This window comes from Lactuca virosa, chromosome 9, assembly GCF_052849685.1.
Source record: "Lactuca virosa cultivar CGN04683 chromosome 9, Lactuca_virosa_CGN04683_v6, whole genome shotgun sequence".
NCBI lineage: Eukaryota > Viridiplantae > Streptophyta > Magnoliopsida > Asterales > Asteraceae > Lactuca > Lactuca virosa.
In genome coordinates, this window is record NC_136434.1 from 286,510,479 (window position 1) to 286,522,150 (window position 11,672).

The 11,672-nt window shown below is 34.1% G+C and overlaps 1 protein-coding gene across 1 annotated transcript; it reads right to left on the reverse strand.

The window, feature by feature from the left end:
• Positions 1 to 5,966: 5,966 nt before the first annotated feature.
• On the reverse strand, positions 5,967 to 9,596 carry LOC145141353 (ATP binding microtubule motor family protein). Its single transcript, XM_079074639.1, has 11 exons — positions 9,167 to 9,596; positions 8,899 to 9,067; positions 8,400 to 8,790; positions 8,098 to 8,303; positions 7,033 to 7,321; positions 6,814 to 6,974; positions 6,691 to 6,737; positions 6,578 to 6,599; positions 6,445 to 6,507; positions 6,289 to 6,327; positions 5,967 to 6,206 (listed from the first exon to the last, which is right to left on the reverse strand). The coding sequence occupies exons 1-11, from the start codon at positions 9,412 to 9,414 to the stop codon at positions 6,162 to 6,164; spliced, it is 1,680 nt and encodes a 559-aa protein (XP_078930765.1). The 5' UTR covers positions 9,415 to 9,596; the 3' UTR covers positions 5,967 to 6,161.
• Between the last annotated feature and the right edge of the window lie 2,076 nt (positions 9,597 to 11,672).

The following is an 11,672-nucleotide window of genomic DNA, read 5'->3' on the forward strand; positions in this document are numbered from 1 at the left end:
AAAATTGAGTGTTCTTCTATCTTAGCATCTGGTCCATCAACAGAAGGATTTGATGGGAAATATGACCTGACTCGCCGAGTCCCATGAACGACTCGCCGAGTCCTTCTTTGTTCAAAACTATGCAGTCGATTCCAGTGGGTCTTAATGCATCCAACTCATAGATCTGACCTCCTAGGGTCCATTATATACGTAAAGCTACGAACTTGATGTCCATGCATGGGGTTTTTGGCTCAAAAGGCTATAAAATGGGGTTTATAAGATGCATGGGCTTCCCATGGCCATAAAGTTAGCACCTTTATGCCATGGGAACCCTCAATGGTTCCAGATCTGAAGCAAACTCTCCACAATATGATCCAAACCCAAAGGTGGCTTAGAAACAGGGCCGACCCAAGAGTTGGGCGAGCTGGGCCACAGCCCAGGGCATCACATTAATAGGGGCATAAGATTTGGTCCACTTATTATAGGTCTAATATCGTGTTGGCCCAAACTTTGATCCACCAAGTCCAAATAAGTCCGGTAGTAATAAGAAAACTAGCACGCAATGCTAATTTCAAACATCAGAAGACGAGGAGACGAACCTGCTTCACGCCAGTTAAGGAAACGAGGAGACATGACTATTTTAACCAATCAGACTGTCGTTACCCCTCATACTTGCTATCATCGATGAATTTAAAGGACTTCTGCTGGTTTTTGTTAGGCAATTTTGCCCTTAGTTGCATTGATCTCTCTAATGTGGAAGTTTGAAGTTTGGGCTATTTGATCTTTTTTCCCTTCACTACTCTTGGTCTACTTTCGCTTCTTTGTTGGTGGTGCTGTTGCCTTCTTCTTTTTTTTGGTGGAATGACAAAGGTTTTTTAATGACCTTTTTCCACCTGATAATCTTGTATTTTTATATGAATGCTGCTAGGAAATTTCCTTGAAAAAATGACTTATTTTTCCCCTTGATGATTTCAGATTTCTAACGAGGTTCCTGTAAGTTCTTGTGCTTTGCAGAAGTGGTAAATATGGAGTTTTCACCATTATGCCCTTGGTCCGTTGAAGATTTGACTACCTAACCTGCTACACTTGTTACCTGTCAAATTGATGTTCTCTATTTGGCACTTTAATGTTTCTCTATATTTTGATATTTTGAGTAATTGATATGCTATCCTTTAATCTTGAACTCGTTGTATCTTTGTCAAGCTTGCTGCTGGCTTTTTTTCTATATATTTGTTTTCCAATAAAAAACTATTCCAATGATCATAATCAAATCATCTACTGGAAATCATATCAATGTTTTTATTTACATGAACAAAGCTTTAAACTTCGAGACTATATTTGCATCCAAATGGAAATGAGGTTTTTACAAACTAATATTACTTCTACTGTAAAAGAGAATATTTTAATTTATGTTCAAAGTTGGAAAAGTCAAGTGGGATACTAATTTGTACTTGTTTACCCATTATATTTGTTTCTCTGTCAATATCAACGTTTCCTAATGGTTGGAACCAAAGTGGGTATGCCTATAACACTATATAGATAAAAGCGAAATATTACATATTCTAAATAACATATTTAATTGCTAATTATTTGCTAGCTTTTTTGTTCTTTAGTTGTTATATTTCATTTATGTAGCTCATAACTATTTTTTATATATCTTAAAATATAGGGGCATGATTTAATTATCTTGCCCTGGGCATTGAAAACCAACAGACCGGCCCTCCTTAGAAATGTCCCAAAAATGGCAAGATCCATGTCTTAAAGAAGATCTATCAAATGATAAGTCAAGGTTCAAGCTTTTTACCTTGAATAAACCGGAAATGGAGCAAAATCTCTGGATCCACTTGCTTCTTCAAGAACCCCCAAGCTTCCACTTCTTCCTTCAAGCTTCAAACAACTCTAAATACTCAAAAATGTCTCTGGAACACTCAACAAGATCTAGGGTTTCAAGATAAGGCTTTCTGGAAGTGAGAGGGACGATGGAGGCTGGGTTGAGGCAAGATAATTTGTTTATATAGGGTGATAACCCTAAATATTAGGGTTTCCTCCAGACAGTCCTACTCGCCGAGTCGGGCTCCCGACTCGTCGAGTAGGTTACTTAAAATCCGCGTCCAAAGTCTTGTCTACTCGACGAGTTGGGCCTCGAACTCGCCGAGTCCCAGTATAAAAACATAAAATCTTTAAATTTAAAATATGTACCAAGAACTGGGCGTTACATAATAACTGATAAACTTACCTTATACATCAATTGAAGCTTTAAGCTTTTGGGAATTGGATGTTGATGAATGATATTCTTCGTCATATGTTATTAGGGGCAGTAAAATGTTGCTAGACGATCACTACTGTCTATATCAATCTATGACGAGTCTTGTGCAAGTGAGAGATTGAAAGATCTTATATGTTCAAGAGTCATTATAGAATGATACTGCTAATAACATATAATTTTATAGGGTCACACCTTATACAAAGTTAACATTAATTGATTATTTATTAGAGTAATTTTGAATATTAATAAATATATCAACACTTGTATTTTATTGGAAAAACATTTATTTATGAAAAATAATATTTACCAATATACTGGAAATTATTATTTCTATGAAATAGTAATAAAGAGAACAAAAACTCGAAATAATTCATATGGTATGATTTTATAAGTTATGTACAAATATTTGGTCACTTAGAGTAACCAAATAGTTACACTCTAAATAACTAGTTATTAAATAAAATAAAGAGCATTTGGTTTTGGTCTCTTTTGACCTCATCAAGAGACATGGTCTAGGTTTGTTTTTTCATTATTTATTCAACACTCCATACTTGTAAGGAGCATGCTTTCAATTTTTCTTTATGCTTTATGGTCTTGTGTTTTTATACATAAGATAACATAAAAAGAAGACCAAGAGCAAGTGTATGGGCTAGTTTTTCCTTTCAAAAAGTTCTCTTCCTTTCTCTTTAAAAATTGGCCAAATTTTTGGGGCTTCTCCCTCTCTTTTTTCTCTTGCAATTTGGTTCTAGAATTGAAGTCCATAAAGTTTCTTATCTTTAAGAACTTATTTGGTTTAAGTCTTATAACTTAAGAACAACTTTATTATAAGTGTTTACTAGCATATTTTGGTGGTGCAAAACTTTCTTGGTAGATACATTATAGAGAGCTTAATTTAGAGCTTAAATCCACCTTCATCAACTTCCTAAATGCAAAAAGGAACCAAAGTCTTCAAAGGTTGTATCACTTTCTTCTTATTTAGTTTTATTTAATATTTCTAAGTTATTGCAAAATGATCATTGGTGGGTATAGAACTAGTTTTATCTTGTTCAAAAAATCAAAGTCTTTCGTTGTCATCTTTATGTTTTTGAAACTATTTTTGAATAAAAATCCAGCATATCTATTATAGGGTGTTGCATGATAGAGATGTTCTACTTTGGAAATTTATCTTCTTGTCAAAATCTACTTAAGGGAATTTATTGAACCTTCTTGTAGATTAATTTAGTTACATTTATGAATACTGATACTTTGGCTAGATAATGATGCTTAGTAATTGTTGGTACATATACATTTGAGAAAATGTCACCACCATAGCCTATGTGGTAGGCTGACATGTCAAAAAACTCCACTAAATCCTTTCCACCCTATCATCCCCGCCGACAATCACCACCATAGTGTTCACTTCGGCAGCTGCCCACCATACACGCCCACCATACATGTGAGTAGCCACCTTGTTATTGTCTCATTGTTAGGGTTCTTCGATACTGGTAAGGAGAGGCAACGGGTAATCATTGTTCGTGTATGGAGAACGTTAGTTCGGCAATCATTGACTCATGGTATAAGGGTTGTCATTGGCAATGAATATCTAGATGAAACTAAAAGAACAAGCCAAATGGCCGGTGGAATTTAGATATAGAAGAAGACGGATGAGATGAGTTTCTTTTTTACATATTTTCTTTTCAAATTTAAATATAAACAAATGTTAAATTAATTTAAAAATACTATTTTTAATAAATATATATTAACTACAATATTTTGGTAAAGCTCTTGTGGTACATTGTGTTTTGAATAAAATACAATGTATGAAATGTAGGAAAAATAAATCTGGAAATTAAAAGATTCCTTACAGCTAAACTTTGGCTGGTCTTAGGGTACGGCGTGTGAGAAACACAATAATGGTGAAGCTTATGCTACTTGTACTTTATGCATCATCAAAAATACCTCTTGTATGGCTAATTACGGATCAATGCATGTAGGAAGCATCGTGAGAAGCACCTGGTGCAATTTATACTTTGATGAAAAGGATGGCGTGTATGAACTACTTGTACAAGATGTAGTGAGGATTGTACAATTTTGATTTCAATGGAGAGAAACTTCATCAAAGATGTATCGATTGGGTTCTCGAGTTTAATCGAAGAGGATACCGATGAACTACTTTTATCGAACATGCCAAAGACCAGTGCATGTGGAAATAAAGTATGATTACTATCAACGTCGCACCTATGACGGACAAACACATCCGAGGTTTTGTCCCAACATAACAATTGTTCCAACAAACCGGAGAAAAGTCAACAAGAGCTACACATGCTGTCGAAACAAGCGGGAAGAAGGAGGTGAAGAAGTTTTACCGGAGAAACCATAGTATGCATTGTAGGTGATCGTCACTATGGAACAGAGGTGATCGTTAACTATGGGTTTTCTATGGTTTGGGGGAAACTTATGAAAGTGATCGGAGGTGAAGAAGTTTTCAGAGTGGCTGAGGGTAGGGTTGATGATGAGAGAGAAAGAGAGGGAAGAATAAGAAAGATAAGACGAAGAAGTGGCTATAATTGGCTCTTAAGATCTCTTTGGCTCGGAGAGGACACCGCCTAGATCCAAGGTATGCACATGGTTTCCTTAGACATCATCCTGCCATGTAGGCTAATTAATGGGAGAATTGTTAAAAACTAACGATAATGGCTTTTTTGACTGGAAAAATGTATGACTAATTGCGCAAAAAAACAATTCAGTGATCTGTTTGAGTCAAAGACATAACATTATTGTGTTACAGTGACATTTTCCCTATACTTTTTGTTTATATATCATAATTCGTCGGGAGTTTGGATGCCTACTTTATAAGGTTGGAAAGTTGTCAATAGGCTCGCTCTAGACAACAACTGAGTTGAAAGTTGTATACCCCTGGGTTGATATTAAAATTCAATTTTTAGGTTTCCAAATTTCATATTCTCAGTTTTCTCTCATTCTCGATTTACACTTTTTAGTAATGATTGTTTCACTGGGACAATTTGGATTAAAATAAATTATTCGAATTGGTTTTTCTACCAAATTATTATTTTGGATTTCAGATTGGTTTTGGTTACTAAAGTTAGAACCGAATAGTCTAAGAAAACCGAATAACAATTTTTTTTTATCTATTTATCTATATTTTACAAATTTATTTGAAGGTATCGCCAAAATAAAGAATTTTTTTAAAAAAAAACTTTAATACATTAGAAATTTGTTTCTAATTAGAAAAACTTAATTGACAAATAAATGGTTTTTCAAAAATTTAATTGACAAATAAATCATTTGATTTTCTTATTTTATTTTCAAACAAACTCTTGAAAACTGAATTGCAAAAACTAAGCCAAATTGAATTATAATTCAGATGTTTCAGATCCGATTTTAATTTAGTTTGAGCTATTTGAAAGAAAATTGAATGGAAAATTGAATGGAAAAAAATGCCTATATTTGAATGGAAAAAAATGCCTATATTTGAATGGAAAAATATACTTCAGATCCGATATCTACTTTAAAAGAAAATTGAATGGAAAAAAATGCCTATATTTGAAAAATAATATACACCTCTAATAGAATCATTTTGATTATCATAATGAAAGTTTGAAACAATGTTTATGAAAAATTTTAATAAAATACACCTACATTTTTACTCGTATACAAATTTTATCTATTTGTTTTAGTGTTATCAAGACAATTTCGGAGAATTTGGTTGCAAATGTGCACAAAACTAAATTCCGTTTTGGTGACGTCAATTTCTGGTAATATGAATTACATTCTACAAACCATACGCAATGCAAATAATTGCAACATGATTGAGTTAGATGTGGTAATACAATATTACCACCATCCATTATTTTGCTAGCTTATCAAACACCTAACATATTTCCCTATCCTCTCAACAAGTCAAGTCAAGTGAAAGTCAATCAAACAACCCTTTCGCTGTTCTACCAAACATGTTCCCAACCTGCACAAAATGTACAAACAGAATTTACATTTTGAATCATATCATACATAAAAGGGAGAAAAACTTATAGCCATGGGGTTACCTGCTTTGATGAAATTCCAATTTTCTCCAAATCATTGAGCTGCATGCAAAATGTAATGAATTGATGCAAAGGTTAAATGCAAGAAATAGCAACATAGGTTTGTTGATTTTTCAAAGTATAAGAAATAAAATGAAACCAAGTTATGGCATGACTTACGGATTTAAGCGGGCTAATATCTCTAAGCTCAAGTATGTATTCAGCCATCTTTTCTCCAATTCCCTGAAAAAATAAATTCACAGCTCAAGTATGTAACAACTTTAACTTACTATAAAAAAGATGTGAAAATTACCTTCAACTGTAGAAGCTCCCCCCTTTGGAATCCAAAAAAAATATACTTGAGAGTTTAGCATTTAATTTAAATTCGCATAAATTAAAACAAACAAGAAATTGACTTTAACTTACTTGTCCGCTGTGTTTAGGAAATTAACGTATTCTTGGGCGAGAGTAGTCTGTGATTGAAATTTCAAAACATTAATCACAAAACAAAGTCAGAAAAAATAATGATAAATGTTTAATCGTTTGTACCTTCAAATTACAACTCATTGCTTTGAATTTATTAAGTGGAGTGTCTGTTTCATCCGCAACTGACTCATGTTTAGGAGTGATTGGATCAATAACGTTGGAGCTGATCGGAAATAGCACTTTCCTTGTTGGTGTCATTTTCAACCCATTTTCAACTTGTTCCTCTGATACAAACAAACTTGTAAGTTCGCATGCGTAACAAAAAAAAAAAAAAAAAAGTACCTAATGTGGCAATTGGCTTTGGTTTTCCAGAGCTCAGGAATGTAATGTGCTTCTTCGTAGAGGTTATAGAACGTGGAGTTGTAGCGAATGAAAAATCAATTTTTGTCTTCCCTTTGGATTCAAGCCATGCCCTAAGCTTTTCCTCCATGTCAACTTCAGTCCTTCGGGTATTATTATTGTCATTATTATTATTATTATGCTTCTGAGCAGAGTGTAGAAAGTTAGAGACACGTCGGGACCTTGCTGCCAAACTAACTGTATGGACAGATTGTTCGTATTCCCCTGGATTCTGGTAACATAATAACCAACAATTAGTAATTGCAGTAAATAAAACAAAGAGTAAATTACACGAATGGTCCCTGTGGTTTAGAATAATTTACGCGTTCGGTCTGTAACTTATTTTTTTACCCTATTGTTTGTTTTTGTTACGCGCTTTGTCCCTATCTTACCTAAAAGAATATTTTGCCCTTGATTTTTTAATTTATTTAAATAAACACACCCTAACCCCAACCTCAACCCCAACCCACCTCACCTTATCTAAAAACTATTTTAATTTATTTAAATAATAGTAAATTACATGAATGGTCACTGTGGTTTGGATAATTTACGCGTTTGTTGCCTAACTTATTTTTTTAATTCGGAAGGTCCCTACTATTTGTTTTTGTTACGCGTTTGGTTTCTACTTTTTGTTTGAGTGGTGGGGTTGGAAGTATGTTTATTTAAATAACTTAAAAAATCAAGAGCAAAATAGTCTTTTCAGGTAAGAGAGGGACCAAGTGCATAACAAAAACAAACAGTAGGGACCTTCTAAGTTAAAAAAATAGGTTAGGGATCAAACATACAAATTACCCTAAACTATTGGAATCATTCGTGTAATTTATTATTTAAATAAGGGCATAATAGTCGGACAAGGCGCCAAAACATCGTAACAAAAATAAACATTAAAGACTTTTCGAACTAAAGAAATAAGTTAGGGACCAAACTCATAAATTACCCTAAACTATAGGGACCATTCGTGTAATTTACTCTAAAACAAAATGGCTAAAAAAAGGTTAATGAGCTTACGAGGCAAGCGACCATTAAAGCATGATTTGTTCCCCCTAAGGAATCTTGCAAAATCCGTGTGAGTTTGGATTCTCTATACGGAATCCGAGTATTCTTGTTGTTGAGTGCATAAATGACATTTGATAATGCAAATAGAGACTGGTTGATTTTTTGACTCTCAATAAGTCGAACACCTTCATTGCCACTTCTTCTGTTATCTTCATTGCCTGATGAATGGAAAAGTAACTATATTATATTAACTATATCATTATCAACTAAAGAATACTTCTATATGGGTATGATTTTTAGAGAAGAAATTTAACCTGCTAAATCAATGAGATTTAGTTTCCCAATCAAAGGACCATTTTCACAAGATCTTGAAACAGAAATGACGAGTACCCCATGGCTTCTACTTGAGACATCATTAAGACCTGTGTGTGCAACTTTTCGCCTTTGTATTCCACGGAGGAAAATGTCATGAAAATCAGACATTGAATATATTGGGATTTTGGATAGATTTCTGAGATGAGGATTCCCTTGTTTATCATCTAAAATGGTAATTTCCTTTGGTTTTGGTGTATCTTCTAAAAGATCATAACATCGATCCATGTAGATCTCGTAGTATGAAACTTGTACAGTATTCCCAATCTTTTCACACATCGAGAGGATGCTTGATGTAGCCATTCGCATCAAACCTGGTAACTCATCACTTCCCTGCATCAACTCAAAACATTTGGGGTTTCAATTCAAAATCAATTGAAAATAAGTGAATGGAAAACGAATCAGGGGATCAAAATTAATCAAGAAGAGAAGAACACAAACCTGCATTGTAAAAGTTTTTCCACTACCAGTAGCTCCATAAGCAAAAACAGTGGCATTGGAGCCGTTTAGTACAGCAGGAATCAGAGGCATCACTTCTCTTTCAAATATCCGTATCAGATTGTTATCTTCTTGACCATAAAAGGAATCTAGCTTGTAATTTTCATTCCGACTGCAAAGAAATAACATCATTTCGTGTTTTACACTTTGCATCCTGCTAACCAAACTCGGAGAGAAAGAGAGGAGAAAATTAAAGAGAACGTATACATACCAAGAGTGTGGATCTTTGAGTCTCACAGTAACTTCTGAGGCAGATTGTAGTGGTGAATCAAGAACAGAGATACATGGTATTGATTTATCGATATCAGCATCACTTGACCTAGAAATCTCGTGAGGCAAGAATGGACGAACCCTAGCGATTACTCGCACCATTGAGGTCGAATCAAGTGGTAAATGCTTGTTTGGAGTGCGCTCTATATGCGATGTTGCGCTGGAAGAATTTGGTTGAGGAGTTGACATTTGAAAATTAACAAACACAGAGACGGAAAATGTTGAGATTTGGGGGAAAAATTGCAGGATTTGAACAATTGGGGAGAAATGGATCGATCGTTCGTTAAAGTTAGTGAAGCAAATGAAATTGGTGGTACTTTTGACCGTTGAGGAAAGGTTTGAAATTCGAATTGGGTGAACGTTGCAACTTGCAACTATACGTGTGGAGTATCGTTATTCTAAATTCCCTCTGAAAATGAACGGGGGAGTCGCGTGTGAGAATGAAATTATTTAATTTGTTAAAAATCTTTAGATAATTTTTTCATATATTATAAAAGCCCTTAAGTTTGCAAGTTTTTTCCGTTTTGTCCATAGTCTGTTTTTAAGTCCATTAATATCTTACATTTGCTCTAATTTTTTCATTTATAACATTTCATCGGTTTTTCTCACATTCGTCGATTACCAAGGCCAGGTGGATGCCACATAGCCTCATCAACACCGTCAAATAGAAAACCCCTTTCCGTTTTGTAGCTGTTATACCTAAAGCCTAACACCCCCCCCCCCCCCTCATCTCACATAACCTTTTGTATTGTCCACTTAAATTTTCGAGTAAACACACAATCACAGCATAAAAGAGGGTTTTTGAAGAAGATTAGGGTATGTTTTCTTCAAGTTTGGAGCCAAATCGAGATAGTCTTCTTCGCAAGGTAAGTTCTTACTGTGTTCTGATCATGTGTCTTCTTCAAGTTTGTAGTGTAAAATGTTTGTGTTTATGCAGGAGTGTGCAGTGGCTTCATCATACGAAGGGTACGCCGACCCTTTTGCTGGCATACATGAGCATTTTTTGGGTTGAATGAAATTTATTTTGAGCTCCACGACATTTACATAGACAACGAACCACAATAAAAATTTGTGCCAACACTTGATAAATGTAAGGATATCTTCATAAATGTTCTATTAAGTGATGAAACCTACAAAATTCTAGTATCGCTGACGAAATCAAGGCCCAAGTGTACCATGCTACTTATTGGACGAGTGATTAAGATGAAGACGAGGTAGTTAAAAATAACTATAAAATTCATGATCCAACCATCAGCAGAAGATTGTTGCTAGATGTGTCAGTAGAAGAATTGTTGCTAGATGTGGAAAGAGAAAGGAAGAGAGTAAATTCCCTTTCAGTAGGGGGTGTTCGTTTGGATGGATCAGTTTGATCCAATCTAATCAGGTGAATCCAAATTAATTTCGGTTTTCAAAACGTGAATCCGATCTGTCCAAACTAAATTCAAATCCGATCCGAACCAATCAAATCAAGGTTGTCAAGATCGGGATCCTACCTAGGATCGTTTTTGAGTTTGCAAGATCGGAATCGTAAGATCGGGATCGGGATCCTAAGATCCCATAAAATAAAATATAATTTTAATTTTTAATTTTTAATCATGAAAAATATTTTAAACATTCAATTTTTCATTCAAAAGTTATAAAAGCTGCAAAATATTAGTCATAAGTCACAATACAAAATGATAATTGGTAAATTGGTAAAGGGTAAAAGACATAAAAAAAAAATCAAGGGAAGGTAGGATCGGATCGGATCTCGATCCTACGATCTTACGATCCTACCTGCGATCCTACACCAAATACGATCCTTTTACGATCCGGATCGTTTTTCATACCTAGGATCGTAGGATCGTAAGATCATACGATCAGGATCACGATTTTGACAACCATGAATCAAATTACAATTTGGTTGGATCAGTTTTTACAACTCGGTTTTCAAGAGACTGGACATTTAAAAAATTATATAACATGAATATTAGTGAACTTTAAACAAATATAAATTGTTTGGTTGAGAATTAATATTTATGAACAACTATTAAAAAATGTATTATAATCTAATATTTTATAGATAAAAAAGCTTTTGAAAAGTATACATTGACGTATTTTATTGGATAATACTTTGGAATCTATTTAAAAATATAATTTATCAAATTAATAAATAACTAAAAGATGTATATTTGAAACAAATATATGTACATAAATAAATAATAAACTCTTATTCGGTTTTTTGGACTACTCGGTTTTAATTTTATAAACCGTAACCAATCCGATATCCAAAATAATAATTCGGTTTTGCTGAAAATCGATTCGAAAATCCGAATATCCAAACCAAATAGTCCAATCCAAATTGTCCGATTGGACAATTCGGTTTTATGCGAATAATGAACAGCCCTACCTTTCGGTCTTTATGTTGCGTAGATGTATAAGGGAAGATCTTTTCAGCTCAAAGCATT

Bases quoted from the DNA above. Each gene is read 5' to 3' on its own strand.
- LOC145141353 (XM_079074639.1), bottom strand. From the start codon at position 9,414: ATGTCAACTCCTCAACCAAATTCTTCCAGCGCAACATCGCATATAGAG. The intron at 7,322-8,097 runs GTAAGCTCATTA...TTATGTTACCAG, and splicing joins CTTTAATGGTCGCTTGCCTC to AATCCAGGGGAATACGAACA. The intron at 6,328-6,444 runs GTAAGTCATGCC...TTTTGCATGCAG, and splicing joins ATATTAGCCCGCTTAAATCC to CTCAATGATTTGGAGAAAAT.